Genomic DNA, 20,025 nt, shown 5'->3' on the forward strand with positions numbered 1-20,025 from the left:
AAGCAGGAGGTCTGCTCCTTTAGGAACTAGGGGCCAGATGTACGACCCATTTTTGCGTGCGCAAACGGGTTAGCAACTCGTTTGTGCATGCAAAAACTGCTAGGGCCATGTACAAACCCTATTTAGCGAGTCGCAATTTATTTGTGATTCTCTAAATAGGAATTACGACTCGCAATTAGGAAGGGGGGTTCTAGGGGCGATTGTGAATATGAATCCGCCATCAACAAAGAAAGAAGTCAGAATGTTCTTGGGAATGATGGGCTACTGTTGACATTGGATTCCCAACTTTTCCCTAATGGCCAAGCCCTTGCAGAGGCTAATACGCAAAGATGTGTCACATCTGGTCCCATGGGATGACAGCTGCATGATTGCCTTCTCACAGCTGTGAGAATGTATCTTCTGTGCCCCAGCCCTGGGAATGCGTGAATATAATAAATGTTTTGCTTTGTTTCACAGTGAGAGGGAGGGCTGCGCTCTCTCAGTGCTAACCCCGTTGCACGGGAATGCTCGCAGACCCACAGCATACCTTTCTGCTATAATTTATCCTGGTGCTGTGGCTTTGCCTGGCTGTCTCAAAGCTTTGGCTTCCACAGGTGTCAAAATAGAGTAGTGTGAGAGCATTGTTATGGGTCATCCTTTTCCCCCCATTCGGTAGAAGTATTGTTAACTCACAACAGAATCCAATACTAGACCAATAGCTGTCTCACCAAGTATGAGCAAGTCATACTGGGTGCAGAGAATGTTACATTGAGGCGGAGGTGTACTGTGCTAAATACTGCTACCCTTTTGCCCATACCTGGAAATGACATGGCTGAAAGTGAAGTTGAGCATGATTGTCTTGATTTTGCTGAACTATGCACGCAGTTGAGACCTGACATACAAGGTGTGTCAGATTATGTGATGTTTGTTGAAGGCTCCTGCTTATGAGACCATGGTGGAAGCCTGAGAGCTGCCTACGCAGTATGTACTGTCTCAAGTGTGGTCGAAGCCTCCTGACTTCAAGGAGTATTTTTAGCACAAGTGGCAAAAACTGACTGCTCTTACTAGAGCATAAGGTGTTTCAGACCAGCTGAGCATGACAATTTTCACTGAAAGTCAGTATTGCTTTAGAATTGTTCACTAGTTTGGACTCTTATGGTCACAACGTGGGTTTATGACCTCTTTGGGGTCGCCCATAAGGAATGGCAAGAGTGTCCACAACCTTTTGCAGGTTTTGCAGTTACCTGCCCAGTCTGCAGCCATGAAGTGTACCACACAACGAAAAGGCACTGACCATGTGACAGCGTGCAATAGGTATGCAGATGAAACAGCAAGAGATTGTGCTCTAAATACTTGCACCTTTATTGGGGAGTACCACAATGTAAAATAAAATTCCACAGTTTGCAATCTGTTGTTAACTGCAGTCAGTGCTTGTAAGGAAGTTAAGAGGTTACATAAAGAGGTGTCAGAAGCATAACAGCAAGTATATATTAGAGCTGGTTGTGTCAAAAAAGAGCAAGAAATTAATGATTTACAAGAATCATTAAAGACACGTATGACAAGAGAAGATTGGGGATCGTCATTAGAAGCAATAAACAAGAAATTAGACTCCTATGCTAAAGAGATCCATGAGCGGAAGGTACGTAAGTTTAGGCGAGACACTATCGATTATAAGCTTGATGAGGTATATTCCTGGGCGGAGGTATATGCGCAGAAACGCACATACCGTAAACCCCGTAAGGCCTCATCTGAAGAGAGGGTAGCTTCTCTCAGCGATACTCGATTGAACAGACCACCGGTGCCATCAACAGTTGATTTAACACCTACAGAAGTACCACCCACCTCAGGTTCCAAGGTTTCTTTTTTAGAAACCAGCCCAGCAGCCAACAATCCACCCACAACACAACCTCTACTCGAATCAAGCAGCACAAAACCCACAGAGGTAGTGGAAAGTGCAAAGCAATCCAGCACAGGCAGGAGACAGAAAAAGCATTAGTAGTAAACATCTCTTCAGTGATTCTGTCAAAGGCACAAATCGCAGTACTAAACAAAGGAACATCTTTTGTACCAACATTCCAGACCACACCATTTAACACAGAGATTGAATTTTACAAGTTCATGAGGAAGCTCAGACTCAGGTATTTCTTTTCCAATCAGACTCCCATGAGTACAATGTCTACGGATTCGGAATTCACAGAGTTTAAACCTAAAAGTACTTTTATTCCCCCAACATCACATAAGGTTCTTGACACTTTTGAGACACTGGTAAAAAGAGATCTCTCCTCCTTACCAACACCTTCCAAAAAACATCAGAACATGACCCTTTCAGATAAAAGAGCACTCCAATCATTGAAGAAAAATGATTCATTGACATTTCTCCCCGCAGATAAGGGGGGTGCTCTGGTTGTAATGGATCGTTACTTTTACGAATCCAAGGTCAATGAGATGTTGTCTGATGAGTCGACATATTTACCTCTTGGTCAGGATCCCACTTCAGAGTTTCAAACAACTTTAATACACATACTGACACACGCCAAAGACATGGGATGGATCAATTCCAAAACCTTTGAATTTTTGTACACTAAATTTCCACGCAGACCTGTTGTATACATGCTACCAAAAATTCACAAGAACTTGCGTGATCCCCCTTTTCGTCCCATAGTGTCGGGCTGTAATTCCATTCACAAACCATTGGGTCATTATTTGGATACATTTCTACAACCTTTCGTGCAATCAGGACCCATTTATGTTCAGGACAGGACTCATTTTCTAAAGTTATTGAATGAGCTAACATTACTTCCTGGAGAATCAATCTGGTTAAGCACAGTAGATGTTGTGTCCCTCTACACCTCTATACCCCACTTTGAGGGCATTGAGGCTATAGAGTGGGCACTTCTACAACAGGAGAACATTCCCGCAAATAAAGTTTTTCTACTTGAATTATTGCAGTATAGTCTCTTTCACCGCTATTTCAGGTGGAAAGAAAGATATTTTCTTCAAACCAATGGTACATCGATGGGTTTTGCGGGGGCCCCTAGCTACGCAAATATTTTCATGATGAAGTTTGAACAGGAGAACATACTGAATGATCCATCATGGACAGATCACCTCATCATATACCGCCTGTATATTGATGACATCTTCATCATGTGGCACGGACACAAACAAGACCTAGTGAGGAAGCTCAGTGAACTTAAGGAATTCAATCCCAGGATTCAATTCACATACACTTTAGATAGTCAATCTATATCGTAGCTAGATGTAACCATTGAACTAAAGGAATCCACCATCACCACCAAGGTCTTTAAGAAATCTACAGACCGCAATAATACATTATTGTACACTAGTTTTCATCCAGAATCTCTGAAAAGACATTTACCATTGTCTCAATTCATGAGAATTAAACGCATCACCTCAGATCCAACTCAATTGTCGGAAACTCTTAATGACACCAAAAAAGATTTTCTGGCACGAGGGTACCCACAACAAATAGTGGAAGAAGCAGTGTCCAGACTAGAGGGGTTTCCTAGACCGGTACTTTTAGAGAAGAGAACCAAAACATCTAAGAACAAAGAAGTATTCGTCTCCACTTTCTCGACCCTCTCACCTGCTATCATGAAAATCATCCAGAACAGATGGGATTTATTGCAGACAGAACCAGACTTTGGCGATCTTTTAAGGAACGCCCAATTTTTGCGTACAAACGATCACGCAACCTTAAAGAATTACTTAAAATACAGGACACACAAGGCATACAACCACATAAAGGCATGATGAGATGTTACAATTGTTCACACTGTAACAATGTGATTTTGGATACACACATAGCACACCCATGGTCAGGGAGATTGATTAAACTCAATTTTTCAGCCAATTGCAATACTCGAAATTTTATTTACATGATCAGATGCCCATGTGGCCTGTATTACAAGACCGATAGATCTCTACGTATTCGTATTACAGAACACAAAAGTAGAATCCGCACTCACAATCTTAGCTCTCCCCTGGCATGTCACCGGGTGGAAGCACATCACACCATAGCACAACTAAGATTCTGTGTTATAGAAGTAATCCAAGATCTAAAGGATAGGGACATGGCCAAATACATTATACAGAGAGAGACGTTTTGGATCAGGTACTTGGATACCATGAATCCGAAGGGATTGAATGACCGTATGGAACTATCATGTTTTCTATAGAGGTTTCATCTCAGAGACATGTAGATTCAGCTTTATCCTGGGGGTACGCACCGTACATACACGGGTGGAGGTACGACTCGAACGTACTTGGGTGTACATACACGGGGGGTTCGACACGTACAGTTTGACACGTACTCGGATGTACATACACGGGGGGTTCAACACGTACAGTTCGACACGTACTCGGGTGTACATACACGGGGGTACGGCGCGTACATGCGGGGGCTGGGGCGGGTACGGCGCGTACATGCGGGGGCTGGGGGGGTACGGCGCGTACATGTGGGGGCTGGGGGGGTACGGCGCGTACATGCGGGTGGCCTGGGGGGGGACGGCGCGTACATGCGGGGGCTGGGGGGGGTACGGCGCGTACCGGGCACCTGTTTGGACATCTCCATGGTTGCTATAGGAGTTCGGTACGGACGGTCTTTTAACCATACGGTTGTACAATCGGACGCCCGGGACGGATCGTGATTCCCCGGTCGGCCTTCGCTTTTCACGTTTGTACGGTAAATCGTCCGAGGACGTGTCGGACACTTTTTCCGACCCGAGGACGTGTGGGGAATTATTCCCAATGCGACTCGTATGGGCTTTTTACCATGCGAATCGTGATTGCCAGTTTGTACGGCACTTGTACGATTCGTACGGTAAAAAGACCGGATACGAGTCGTACGGGATTTTTTTTTACCGGATCGTAATTGGCACCCTGGTGTCCGCCCTCAGTTGCACGAACACTGACGTCAATCGTGTTCAAGCATTCTTTAACCGCGATAACTCACGGGGTTTCACATAGGAAGCTTGGACACAAGCGGCGATTCTTGATACGCTTAGAGTAAGTATTGCTTGGGTGTTTGACACGTAATTGAGCCGTAAGACCTTTTATTCAGTCATGTCCATCATATTTGCACTTATGTATATTTCAAAGTGAGCAAGCTGTAGTTTTTTACAAAGATCGACACACACGGCATTTAAACCTGATACGAGGCTGATAAAGACACGGGTCTTTTGGTGTAGTGTGAGTAACTTCTCACATGGACATGAAGTAGCGGTGAGTTTTTGCTTTCATTTGGAGTTGTAAATAGCACACAACAGTGAGACTCACGTTATTATGAACAATTTATGCTGATTCCGGCTTTTGCTTTTAAGCTTGCAAGCTACCTAGTCAACCAACAGCTTTGAGCTAGTACACCAGCTCGTAGATCGTCTACTTAGAGGTAGCTATAGTTCGGTGTTGAATTTTCTTAAACCTTTCGTGCACATGGATAGACGTTACCTTAGTGTTCTGGGGGCAGCTCGGTCTCTTGACTTTCCCTTTCCATAATTAACCAGCCTGGTCTACCATCAGCTTTTAACAAACATGCACAGCTTCACCTTAATCCTCCCGGTTGGCTGAGTACCACTCTTTTGTTGAATTCTTAAATTCTTTCTTCAGCGTTAACATTTAAATCACTCCATTGATAAATATAACTTGTATCTTACAAAAGTGATGAAATTCTCTTTTAATTTAATTTTGTTTGTAGATATCCCCTGAAGAAGGGTGACGATAGCACCCGAAATGCATTGGGATTGATCAAAGCATCTTTTTTGACATACTAAATGGATTGTTGAACTTACATTTTGGATTTGATTCTCATTGATATGTGTCCAATAAAGAAGAACACATCAAGAAGAAGAATATAATTTTGATTTATTGAATTACTGTCTGGATACTTTTCATGTGATACTCATGGTTTATGTCTTATAGCATGTTTATATATTCCACAAGTGATAAAAAGCACATTTAAACATTAACGAATTGCTCATATACTCATAATTGAGTACATAAGGTAGTGCACATCCTGTCTAGAACATAGCGCTCTAGTTTAAAGTATAATAAAAGAGACGAGGAGATGTTTGGGTTTCAAGGGATGGAAGACCTCTTTTGCCAGATAGCTTGTTCCCTCGAATGGTGAAACACTATCATGGATCTGCACATGTAGGGAGACGCCATAGTGCGCTTTTTTAGGCAAACGTGTTTTAACCCAAGATTTAGGCTGATGGTTGAAGGATTGTGTCACAGATGTGTTGTGTGCCAACAGCAGAATGTAGGCAGAAGAACAGCAGTAATACTGAGTCAACAGGATGCAACTGGACTTGATCAAGATGCCTGTGTGCAATGAGTTGAGATATGTCTCTGGAGGCTTCCGGCATTGTGGAGCAAGTCAATGGCACTTTGAAATCCATATTGGCTAAAGTGTGTGCCTTGACATCCCTGAAATGGCCTTATGCTTTGACTTTTGTGTTGATGAGTCTATTCAGTACTCCAGATAGGATGGCAGGATTGTCACCCAATTAAATCATCATGGGAAGGGCCATGAGTCTGCCAGCTGTGCCTGCAAATGCACTTGTGAACATTACAGATGACATGATTCTTGATTACTGCAAAGGACTGGTTGATTTGGTGCATTCTGCATTCACCAAATTGGAGAGGCCACAGCCCTGCCTCAACAGGAGCAGTGCCAGGATCTCAGTGCCGGCGAGTGGGTTATGGTGAAGAAAAACATGCGCAAGTCGTGCTTGGAGCCTTGGCCCCTACCAAGTGGTTCTGATCACCACAACTGCTGCGAAGTGAGAAGGTCTACCCAAATGGGGACAAGCTGCTCATACTCGCAGAGTCCCTTGTCCCCTTGATGAGATAACAGCACCTGTTCCTGATCTGCCGGTGGTTACAGTGAGACAGACGGAGCAGGTTAGTCAAGCTGTTGGGGTCAACAAGAAGCTGGGACAGCACTTGTGTAGCCTGAGGGGGTCTGAAAGAGTCAACAGTTGAAGCTGGTACGGTAGCGTTGACTGCACCAGATTTAGATCCTGGCGGTGGACCTAGTGCAGTAACAACATTAGTTGTACTTGGAGACCGGTGGCCAAGAAGACAGGAGAGAGGTAGACACTGTTTGCCTGAGTGCATGTGCCACACAGCATCCCAGAAGATACTGAAGGATCTGGCCTAAGTGACAGTGATGAAGAAGGACCAACAGTAAGGAGATCAAAGAGAGCTAGAGTACCTTGTTGGAGGTATTCTTCACCTGAATGGACATAACTAGCTGTCAACGACTTGGAGAGAGGATTTTGCACCTTTTGCTTTAACACTTCACATCCAATTGAGCATCCTTGCATTGAACTTTGTGACTGAACTGAGTTTTGAAATTGCATTGCCACTAACAGATTGAGCCAATTTATCCTGGAAGTGATCATTAGTGAGTTTGAACTGAGCATTTATTACTGAAAGAACTTGTTAGATTTGCCCAAACTACCAAGGTCCAAGTCTGCTGAAGGAGAGTAAAAGAAGAACATGGGGTAGGGCTAAGGCAGTCTCATGAAGATCATTGTACATATTTTACTGGAAAGGACATTTGAACATTGCTTTTCAGTTTATGCAAGTGGAAGCAGACTGAAAAAAACTGTGCTGCAATCTTCTAGTTAAAAGGTCTGTCATCAGAGAACTCATGGAGCCTAACCCAAGCACTAGTAGACGTGGACGGTTATGTGTAGGAGTATTTGTCATGGTGACATTAGTACTAATTGCTTTATTTGAAATGTTAAGTCTACCCCATCCTTCAGAGGTAGAAGAACTTAGGTCTACAAGTGCCCCTCAAACACCACTTCCTATTGAAAATAGCTTACCTGTAATAGAAGAGAAAGACTTACATATAGATGCTTCTAGAGGAGATTACTAATTGAATATTTATTCAAAATTGCTTTATGAGTATGTAGACACTATGGATGGTAGGGATTGCTATGCAATTACCTGCATCAGTTGTTGAGAAGGTTACATATCATCATCTCCCCTTGACATATGGAGTTAACTCTAGCTTATTGCTGAGCTTATTCTATGGAAAGGGTTATTTTCAAAAATATTATTCGAATCATGACTTGGTTTTTTAAGACGTTCCTGTGCTGAAGCACTTGAATCGACAGCCTAATGCTAAAACCACTGAGATAGTGGGACATTTATTTAGACCTGCCATGACATTAGAGACAACTTACACACATAGACAGAACTTGCTCCTTAACTGGTGTAGGGAAGACATTCATAGATTCAGTAGAAGACAGATGAAGAGATTGGCTAAAGGAAAGAATCATTCAAAAATATCCTAATGGGCTAAAGATGAAAGTGGGCATAAGTTACTGGGAAATATGTCAGCATTAGTTTTAGATTGGCAACACGAGGGGGAAGTATGCATATTCATTAGAAAATCCACAATTGACACACATTTCATAAGGAATAGTAAATGTGATCATACTTTTGAAGTTCGAGGAAATTTGGGATAATACTTAGATGGAGCAGATCGTGTTTTACCTGAAGTCTATTACATTTGTGGTAAAACTGCTTTTTACAGGTTACCCAATAGATGGTATGAAACATGCTACATTGGCTTCGTTTTTCCAAAAATTTATTATGTGGGACAACTTGATTATCCAACAAGGGAACAACATGTGAGAACCAAAAGAGGCGCTAGTGAAAATGTAGGGGACATATTTGTTGCCCTGATACCATCTGTAGGAGTGATACTCAACTTACACAAGATTAGAAAACTTTTTACTGCAGTTGATAATTTGTCTACTAGTACAGCTGGAGGATTTTTAGTTATAGATACTTGAAATGGTTGCCATAAGATTAATGGTTTTGCAGAATCGACTTGCATTAGATGGCCTTCTCGCAAAGGAGGGCAGCGTCTGATGGATGTTAAAAGTTCAATAACGTTGTACTTTCATTCCAGACTAAAGTAATGATTTGAAGAAATACATAAAGAACATTCCTGACTTAAATAAAGATTTGAAAGGGAAACAGCAACATGCAAAGCAATAGGGAATAGATTTTCTGCTACAGGCAGATGGTTTGGAAACTTAAATAGTGGAATTATTGGAAGCATTTTAAAACCATTAGTGATAATTGCTCTCTGTGGGTTACATTTGTTTGCAATCTATAAAGGATACAAACGTGCACAAGAGAAAAAAGGTTTGAAGAGATAAAGAGCAGATGTAGAACTAGAGAATAGAGAGAGCAAATGCTATAATCACATGCAATTTCTGGTGGATTCCAGGAGAAAGATGATGAAAACAACAAGATTGTGATGTATCCATCTGATAAGACATTGATGTGATGGTTTGACTAGCCATCAGAGGGAGGACTGGTGCAGCACAATTTTGCCCATCTTTTACATGTCACAAATACATCACAATTTCATAACAGATACATGACATGAATGTGCACTTAGCACATGTTTCTTGTGTGATCTGACGATATCAACAGAGTTTTTAGTGAACCATCTTAGTAGACATGTACTCACTATAATGATGAATTCGATTTACATAACTGTGCCTTCATACATTAAATGACATTTACTATCTAGATGTTGAGTGGAAACTAAACCATCATCACGTTATGAAGTCCTTTACTTTAGAAACCAATTTGTCTATGTAATGTGTGCACTAGTGTTTCATGTGTTATATTTTAAAAATGTAGTTTCTAGACATACTTGTATGTATACTTTTAAGATTTTACTGTATGCCTTATATAATATGAATCTAATTTACTGACCATTCATATTCGTTTGTATTTAAATGTGCACACACACAATAAATGTGCACCACTGAGTTAATACTTTGTGTTCAGTAATAGGTCTGTTTACCATGCTGCATAAAATATTGTTTTCCAATTTATGCTAACATGACATTTCTTGCAGGTATAGATACATTATTGGACTAGTGATAGAAGGAGAGAGCCAGAGAATTAACTGAAAGGTCTAATGGGCAATATTACAACCTGGCCTGTGTGTGAGAAGACAGTATCGCTCCCATATCCAGTTTGAGATACTTTGTGAATGTTGCAGTCTGCAGTGTGAGAATGGATGAGGACAACATACACCTGATGGTTCGTACAGAGAGGTGTTACCGGAAAGATTTTAGTGTGAATAACTGAAATCTACACTGTCTGAGGTTACAGCACTTTCCTTTCGGATTTGGGAGGTTCAGACCTCTATGCTTCTTTTGATTCTTGGCTGATTGTGGTTTCTGCTAACACCTATTCCTTGACCCAAGAAGACTCTTGAATGAGCGTCTGAAATGCTGACACCTTCCCACTCATTGTTTCTTTATCTTGTTCTAATTTTCTTTATTGAAATCCCCAGTTTTTTTAGATTCTTTAGGAATCCAAGAACCATCCTCTTCACTTGGATCCTGATTAAGGTGGTTTAGATTTACTAATGTATTGGCAAGAAAAACTAAGGGCCAGATGTGAGGAAATATGAATTTTATGATCAGTTATGTCCCCTATCTTAGACCCCAACGACTCCATGTACATGCTACAAGTACATGTATGTTCCCTCCAGTTCCAGCTATGAAGACGCAAATACATGTGCGTCCAACGCCAACATGTCCTCTTTCAGATCCGCCATGAATGGGTCAAATAGTCCATTCCTAAGTATGATTGGCCACCGACTTTATATGGTTCACTTTTCACGTTTTACAGTTCAGGCGAGTAGGCCCTGAATTCTGTCATCAAGCCTTTTCCTGCTTCTGCCTCTGAAATGCTCCAGCCTGGACCTGCATCCGTGTCCATGAACTTTGTCCTACTCCCTGCGCGGCTAACGGTGCCTGACGCGGCCTGTTGCCTGCCAAAAACTGTATTCAGCCTTCAAGTTATCTGCTCCGCTCCTCATCCAATGCATTCCTGTCTAATAGTTTAGGTAAACATCCTTCCAGCTACCGAGCAAAGGGCTCGGCCTCGCTGTCTTTATGCAAATAATTCATAGCCCCTGTTACCATGGAAGATTCCTGCCCCCTCGCATCTCATGTAGACACATAGACGCTTGTACATGCACTAACAGTCAGTATAGAATAGATTCCGTCCGAGAGACCTTTCCTTTTGGATAAAACAGTTCCTTAAACAAAGATATTAGATACGATTTGGGATTAGGTTGACCTGACCCCCCAGACTTCTGTCTCCATATGTAGAGCTAAATGTCAATTCCCCTTCACCCTCTAGTTGCACGTCAATCACACGTCAATCACACGTCATGCGGCTGCGCGCGCATCTCTGCCAAATATTTCTGCTGACACTGCAGGATTCTCTTATGGATCCACCCACTTGTGACATCATTTTAAATGACGTTTCTAGTATACGCCTGTATTTACGCCTATTTTTCATTACGTATGTGTATTCTTATCTGTATTATCAGCTGTTACGCCTCCTGCATCTGTCTTAATGCAATGCTTTTCATATATATATTGTTACTTGTCAATAATGTATTGCCTATCCCTTCCTGAACCTTCGTGGTGATGGAATAAGATTGCCTAGTTCGAACTATAATTCCTTTGTAAGGAATAAAGCCCTTTTCAGAACCTCTAATGCCACGGATTCTGCCTCTTATTTTGACTGAGTTATTCTTACTAGACTTTACCGCATAAAAAATAGTACAGGTAATTTAAATATTTACCACATAAATTGGCGCCCGAACAGGGACACTTTCTCATCTCACGCGCCGGAGGTGCGTTGCAGGCCCGGTCTCCTGCCACAGCCGGACGGACAACAACGCGTACCCGCAGGATTTCCTGTATCTCCCTCCGGCCAAGCGGGGGTGACTGAGGCTGCGATCAACACCCAGACGAGGCGGTGAGAAGTGCGAAGTATCCCGACCAGAGCCTAGCTGAAAATTAGACTGTCCAAAGTATGTAGAGAAAAAGGTGTCGACTGGATAGTAGCTTTACCGGTTGCGCTCTTTTACATGAGAATGGTAGCACACTCTCGAACAGGGCTATCCCCGTATGAGGTGATCTTCGGTAGACCACCAAATATGTGGGGGACGCCTATACCTCGTAAAATAACTGATGTTGATTGTAATATGCTGACAGATTACCTGGCTTCCTTGATGTCTGCACTACAATCTTGTCGTTCACAGGTAGCTGCAGCTTTTCCCGATAACACTGAGGTGAAGCCCCATGACGTGGTTCCGGGAGATATCGTACTTGTAAGGAACTTCGACAGAAGGAACCCGCTGGAGCCTCGCTGGCAGTCGCCTAAACTCGTCTTATTGACCACAAGGACAGCTGTGAAGATTGAGGGACGTAAAGGGTGGTTGCACTCGAGCCATATCAAAAAGTTTCATGGACTATCATCCGACTTGAATTTTCAGCCCTGCATTCCCTCACAGACTGACTCAAAACTCCCCCTGGTTGACAAGCCAGAAAAGGAAAACTATAAACTGAAACTAAGGTCTAGCAAGTCAGACAATTTGATTGTTTAAGTCCTCTCCAAGGTGAATCGGTTGAATTTGTCTCTGACATGTATCCTCTAGACCGAAATAGAGAGAGAAATAGACAGAAACAGCTCAAGACACATGCGTACTGTAAATCACTTCGTAGTCACTGCATAGTGACATTGTTAATTATGTTTTTTCTAAGTCTTCTGATTATTATTTCCAGTATATTATTACACATGTATTACCCTATCTCCAAGCGTGCTTTCAATGCTACTGCCGAACATTCTTTTAGCGAATTACCCCCGCATGAGTTATCCTATAGATTTGCGCTGCGCAACAACACATTCATTAGTATGTTACATCATTCTCATCAGACCAGCAATGCTACAAATTGTTGGATATGTGGCCGACTCCCTCCCTATCAGAAATACAAGGGAGTTCTGCCCCTCTTTCCGTATCCGTTCACACACAATGGCTCCTGTGGAGCATGGTTTAGTTTGATTAATTCCCTAGATTTAAATTCAGTAGTTTATCAAGACAACTGGGTTTGGGGAAACCTGAACCTAGTTTTACTTAAAGTCTGCTACCCTAACAAGGAGGGATTTCCCAAAAGAAAAGGAACTGATCTAGAAAATGAAGTATATGGATTAGGTAACTTTACACTTAATCTCATGATCCTGAATGTTGAATCCGAAGCTACACCAATGTTGCCCGCTATGTCAGTATTTCCAGTTAGAGGCGAATTATGTGTAAGAAAGAATGGTTCAATACACATGGGCCATAGTAAATGTACCACTGTAATAGAATTCAGTGATAAAGGCAAATCTACATTTAGAGCTTCTCGTCACTCCTACTTCATCTGTGGTCACACCGCATACATACGCCTACCCCTAGACTGGGATGGTACCTGTTACATTGCATTCCTTCTGCCACCTGTTTTCCTAGCCCCGCCTGATTACCATAGGAATACCCATTTAGTACACAATAGACAGCAGAGAGATCTTCCGATTGTCGACTACACTGAAACAGCATGGGAGCAATATACAGATTTCAATAAAGGTTTCTTTCCCTACATAGGTACAGTCACTAATAGTAAGCTGATACGTAGATTAACTAGAACCCTTGAAGCAGTAGTGAATGAAACTACTTCCGCCTTAGGCAACTTAACAGAGGAGCAGTCTGCGATGCGGATTGTTGTTCTTCAAAATCGTCTTGTCCTTGACGTCATTCTGGCCGATAGGGGCGGAGCTTGTAGGGTCATCGGATCAAGTTGCTGTGTTTTCATACCAGAAAACGCACCGTCAGTATATAAAGCCATAACTCGACTTCATAAAATCGTAAGCCAGATACACCAGAATCCAGGCACCTGGACTTGGTCCGGTTGGTTCTGGAGCGTGTTGTCAGCCTGGGGATGGAGGATCCTATCCTTCCTAGGTATTGGTTTTCTCATACTATTCAGTTGCTGCTTGTGTCTACAATGTGGGCCAGCGATTTGTGGTCTGTGTGCCACATCGTGTATCCCGCCTTCAAATTTTCATTCGAGATCCCGGAAGAAGAAAGAAGAACAAATGATGCTATATGAACAGATTGATGGATTGATGAATATGGATATTTCATAAGGGTCCGTAGGGGACAAGGAGGGAATGAGGAAATATGAATTTTATGATCAGTTATGTCCCCTATCTTAGACCCCAACGACTCCATGTACATGCTACAAGTACATGTATGTTCCCTCCAGTTCCAGCTATGAAGACGCAAATACATGTGCGTCCAACGCCAACATGTCCTCTTTCAGATCCGCCATGAATGGGTCAAATAGTCCATTCCTAAGTATGATTGGCCACCGACTTTATATGGTTCACTTTTCACGTTTTACAGTTCAGGCGAGTAGGCCCTGAATTCTGTCATCAAGCCTTTTCCTGCTTCTGCCTCTGAAATGCTCCAGCCTGGACCTGCATCCGTGTCCATGAACTTTGTCCTACTCCCTGCGCGGCTAACGGTGCCTGACGCGGCCTGTTGCCTGCCAAAAACTGTATTCAGCCTTCAAGTTATCTGCTCCGCTCCTCATCCAATGCATTCCTGTCTAATAGTTTAGGTAAACATCCTTCCAGCTACCGAGCAAAGGGCTCGGCCTCGCTGTCTTTATGCAAATAATTCATAGCCCCTGTTACCATGGAAGATTCCTGCCCCCTCGCATCTCATGTAGACACATAGACGCTTGTACATGCACTAACAGTCAGTATAGAATAGATTCCGTCCGAGAGACCTTTCCTTTTGGATAAAACAGTTCCTTAAACAAAGATATTAGATACGATTTGGGATTAGGTTGACCTGACCCCCCAGACTTCTGTCTCCATATGTAGAGCTAAATGTCAATTCCCCTTCACCCTCTAGTTGCACGTCAATCACACGTCAATCACACGTCATGCGGCTGCGCGCGCATCTCTGCCAAATATTTCTGCTGACACTGCAGGATTCTCTTATGGATCCACCCACTTGTGACATCATTTTAAATGACGTTTCTAGTATACGCCTGTATTTACGCCTTTTTTTCATTACGTATGTGTATTCTTATCTGTATTATCAGCTGTTACGCCTCCTGCATCTGTCTTAATGCAATGCTTTTCATATATATATTGTTACTTGTCAATAATGTATTGCCTATCCCTTCCTGAACCTTCGTGGTGATGGAATAAGATTGCCTAGTTCGAACTATAATTCCTTTGTAAGGAATAAAGCCCTTTTCAGAACCTCTAATGCCACGGATTCTGCCTCTTATTTTGACTGAGTTATTCTTACTAGACTTTACCGCATAAAAAATAGTACAGGTAATTTAAATATTTACCACAGATGTACGGCCTGCCAAATAGCGCCTTGCAAATTGCGTCACATTTGCGACTCACAATTTGCAAGGTGCTATTTGGCATGTACAACAGTGTGTGTAACACTGTTTGCGATTCCCAATAGGGTTGCAAATTGCGAGGCTCATTAATATTAATGAGCCTCTCACAATTTGCGAGCCCATTGGGAATTACAGGCCCTTCCCGGGTGGCATGCTGGGCTTTTAAATAAAGAAGCTTTTTATTTTTAAATGCCAGCCCGTTTTTCTTGAAGAAAAACAGGATGCATTTTTTTTTTGTAAATGAAACGTTTTTGTTTCGTTTTTTAAGGGCAGCCAGTGGTCCCTGCTGCCTTCCCTCACAAAATAATATTGCACGCATTTGCAAAGGACCTCTTCCCATTTGCAAATGCATTACCACCTACTTGAAGTACGTGGTAATTTGCGAGTGTTTGGGACTGCAATTGTGCTTGCAAAACATTGTTACATAGCTTTGCGGTCGCTATTAGGAAGGCAACGCCCCTTCCTAATAGCTGGTCGCAAAACAGTATTTTGAATTTCGCAATTTACTTGCGACTTGCAAAATACTGTTTATACATGGGCAAATGCTTTTTAGCGTGCGCCAATGGGTCTAAGACCCATTTGCACACGCTAAAAAGCACCGTACATCTGGCCCTAAGACTCTTCTCTGAGCATCAAAATGTAATGTTAATCTTTTGTATTGCGGTGACTAAACTTCTTGCTTGCCTAATATTGCTGCGTATCAACTTCTTCCGGAGGTTAGGCTTCCCCGTTATTCTGCATCTTTATAGCATGTACCTTAACTTGATTGCAAATTTGTAATAAATCTTTTTACCCATAGTTACTGATTCCTAGTCCTTACTGTGTAGTCAAATGGGTTGGACTCTTAATTGAGATTTATTGATGTACTGTTAAATCCCATCACCTCTCAGGCGGAAAATAAAAGGTCCACTGGAGTGCTAAACGTAAGAGGGTAGGCCCAAAACGCTGCATCACTTCTAAATCTACTTGCATCTTACCTAAATTAAATATTTTGATCTCTTTCTGTTTCAGAATTGGAGCCAGGACTGCTTAATAATCTTTAGAATTATACTGGATTCATACAACTTTTACCTGCACCATGTCCTAATATTGTGTTTCTGCTGTGGGATCATAAAAAAGGCAAAGTTGAGCTTGCCCGGGGGCATAAAGAACATGAACTGGTAACAAATTAATGTTTTATTTTAGTAGTGCTAGAAGTTTGATTCGTGTGGCCTCCATATGTAAAGATTCCTCGAACCATTTGCTAATTTGAGAACTATAGATAAGGTAACTAGGCATCACTAAGACACCTACCGGAAACAGGGCACTCTATGAAGTGCTTTAACATATAAAATAACATAACATGACATAACATAAGATAACATAGCATAACATAACAGTGCTCGGCTACAACAATGTTGGGCGTACTTACGAATAGCCTGAAAATAGGATGTCAGTGCTGCTGACATGATCTGGTAAGTGATTGCGTAACATCCTTCGATATAAACCTTGCGTTGCCTGTTAATGCCTTCAATGAAGTATTCCTGCAGCGTGTAATGGAACAAATACCGAAGGTCTACATGTTGCTTCAGTGCTTGTTTGGAGACTTGGTGTAATTTGAAGAGCTGTGCAGCAAAATGATTGGGAAATTATCAGTTGCATTCTTTGGGGCGGGAATGGTGCGCTACCACAGTCTCTTCCTTATTTTTATTCATTTGGAGCTGAATGTCAAAACTTTTAATTGACAAATGTATTTTCTTACCTACTGATACAATATCTGTCAAGAGTTCGCAGGACGCCCCAGTGAAGAAATCGGTGCAGGTGCATTTGCTGCCATTGAGGTATCCTCCGTTGAGACAGCCCATCGCTGGGTATTCACATAGGGTCCCATAGAAGCCTTCATCGCAGACACATTGGATGCCATCATACCATCCGTTCTTGCATGGCTTCTCTTGATATAGGCAGAAAGGTCCGTAGTATCCAAACTCACAGACACATGTGCCGGTCACGTTGATACTTCTACTCTCACAATTAACTGAAAGAGAAATTTCATTCTTTGGCTTAAACATTTACTTAGCCGAAAGTTCAAAAATATTCAGACTTTTGAAAAACTGCCAGTTTCTTTGAACCCAACTCCTGCACTGATAATTTTCTCAGGTCCATGAGTGATGAGCTGCTCTTTGAATTCTGGAACCTCTAGTCTTATTTTTTCCTTTATAAAATCAGGACTACAAATCCCAGAATTCAAAGAAAAAAAACTGGACTGGAGCAGTTCATCAACTATAATAATCCACATTTGTAAAGCGCGAACAATCACCCGTAAGGGTCTCTAGGCGCTGGGGGGCATCGGGAAGATTAAGCAAGCTATTGCCCAGAGTCACATGCTGCTGGGCTAAGCTGCCTCCGGCAAAGAGGATCAAACCGTGCTCCCCAGATTCCAGAGTCAGTCGCCCTGGCTGCAGCATCACACCTCTTACCTGGACCTGGACCTGACCTGGCAAACTTCACAGCTATACAACTCAAAACCTCACATGGGAGAATTGTCTGAATCATTCAATATGTGGTCATAAAAATTAAAGAAAGCCATTACTTTTTGATTTTAGGCATGTTGCGCCTAATTACAAACCAAGATATGGGGCTTGTTTCTTCAGAATAGTCATGGGACACTGAGCTGATAAGAAAAAACGTATTGACAGCACTGGTTGCCTACTTCTTCTCTACCTCCAATATTTGTTCACAACTATATAGTAGCATGATTGTCAGTGGGGTTAGAGGCTTACAACATCTTACATTTTTTGCTTTATTCAATTATCTCTAATTAAATCTGCATATTTGGATATTTTGCACTATTTGTTTTTTTCTCCAGCCTCCGTTATATGTTGCTTGAATAGGCACAACTAGAATTCATTATGCTAAAATTGTAAATAGTGATGGGTTTTCTCTCCTCATGCATTATTATTGCTTACTCCGCTGCAGATGTATCTCCCATGGCTAAATCTGTTTATGATTGGTTTCTGCTTCCTTTTAAATATATCTAAGGGGTCCTTTATCACTATTAAAAAACACAGTCCTGAAGATGGCCTCACTGATGTATCAAACGTCGACTCTTAACTCAATTTTGTTTGAAAATATTGCTAACATCTGAGTAGAGTCTAGTTCTGTCGTTAAAACAGTCTCTAGTTACATGTCTAAAAGTGAGTACTATGTCCATCGACATATGATGGGCAAGATTTTAATTGTATTATAAAAAACATGTCAATGTACATTGAGATTTATGTTTTGAACTCCTGTGATCATGTGTTTAATGCTTGGTTTTTTTTAAATATAATTTTGAAATCATACACACCTGCATCTAGATTTTTTTCTCTTCCAAATACTGTGTATAAGTCTACTATTTCTTCAATTCAATTGGCATGTCACATTTGAACATCATAAATGTATGACAAATTCATTCAACAAATTGTTGTTAAGTAAATCCCTTGTTTTCACCATTCCTTACCTAATTACAGTTACCCAAATCCGCAAGGATATATTGGGTTGTTCTTTCGTGTTGAACAATTTAAAAAAGTTGACATTTTCCTTTCCTAAGTATTTGGTGCCTGCATCCAGTTTCTGGGTCACATGACTAGGTGTAATTGGTTGTTGGCCTTCGTGCATTCCACTTTGACAGTATTACAAAGGTATTGGCAGAACGGGCCATCTCTGACTTGATAGGGAGGCAGAACTGTCACCTATTACACTTGCACTTGAATACACTGGCTCAGCTTACACACAAATATCTTTATACTGGCCCATTGTGCCCCCAAACAGATTAGGACCTGGGCAGAGAGGCAGGAAATTCCAAACACCTCTACAGGGGTAAACTTCAGAAACGTCTCCCACTTCAAAGAACTCACCAGGCATAAATATTGGACCCTCAGACCCAACTCTTCAGATCACTTCTGGACTGTGAAGTCTCCCAGGGAGAAAGACTGTCTACCTGTGATGTCTTCCCTGCTGTCCAACACTGCTGTGTCACGTAAGGAGTCTTCTGCTGCTGTGAGCTGCCCTGCGTGGATCCAGGACTCCAGGAAATCTCCAAGGGCCAGTCTGTTGGCTCCCTGTTCAAGCCACAGGACAGAACAGTTTCCTTCAAAGTAGGAGCAACTCCACGCATCTCGACGCAGCATGTCTCGACCCATCACGGGGCATCACATCTCATGCATCGATGTATAGCAGCACAAGTACTCGCAAGCCCCAGTGTCTCCCTCAACACTGACGCAGCTCAACGAAGATATGGGCCCACCACGATGCATCTCAACCCCTCCGCTTAAACATAGCAGCGCAAATCTTCGCAGCCCCAGAGGCTAACATGACGGCAAAGCAATTCCTCCCATTGCAAACTTCCATGGATGGCTTCATTGGGGCTGCTGCTACTTCAGGCATCTCACCCCGGGGCCTTGCATCGTAGCACCTCATTGACAACTCATTGGCTTCAGTGCACACAGATCAACACAAGGACTTTACATCATCATGCCCATGCTACAAGGTACTTTGTCAGTGGACAGAACCCGGCTCTTTATCTGGTCTAAACTTGTGAGATGGACTTGGTCTACCGCAACCTGATAACTGCGGTTGGCGCTTTTTGCTTCTTATTGCTTGATTTCTGCAAAACCTTCGAAACTGCATGTCTCCGGTTCTACTAATTGGATTTGACTCATTTTGGTGTCAAATAATTTATTACATTTTACTC

At 42.2% G+C, this 20,025-nt stretch overlaps 1 protein-coding gene across 1 annotated transcript in view; it reads right to left on the reverse strand.

The window, feature by feature from the left end:
• The window catches only part of LOC146798423 (mucin-17-like), a 512,003-nt gene that overhangs the window by 321,752 nt on the left and 170,226 nt on the right, over window positions 1–20,025 (reverse strand). Inside the window, exon 5 of the mRNA XM_085627967.1 lies at window positions 17,056–17,328. Coding sequence (XP_085484093.1) covers window positions 17,056–17,328 — 273 coding nt within the window. The remainder of the gene's footprint in view (window positions 1–17,055; window positions 17,329–20,025) is intronic.

The sequence above is a fragment of the Triturus cristatus genome, chromosome 9, assembly GCF_964204655.1.
Source record: "Triturus cristatus chromosome 9, aTriCri1.1, whole genome shotgun sequence".
NCBI lineage: Eukaryota > Metazoa > Chordata > Amphibia > Caudata > Salamandridae > Triturus > Triturus cristatus.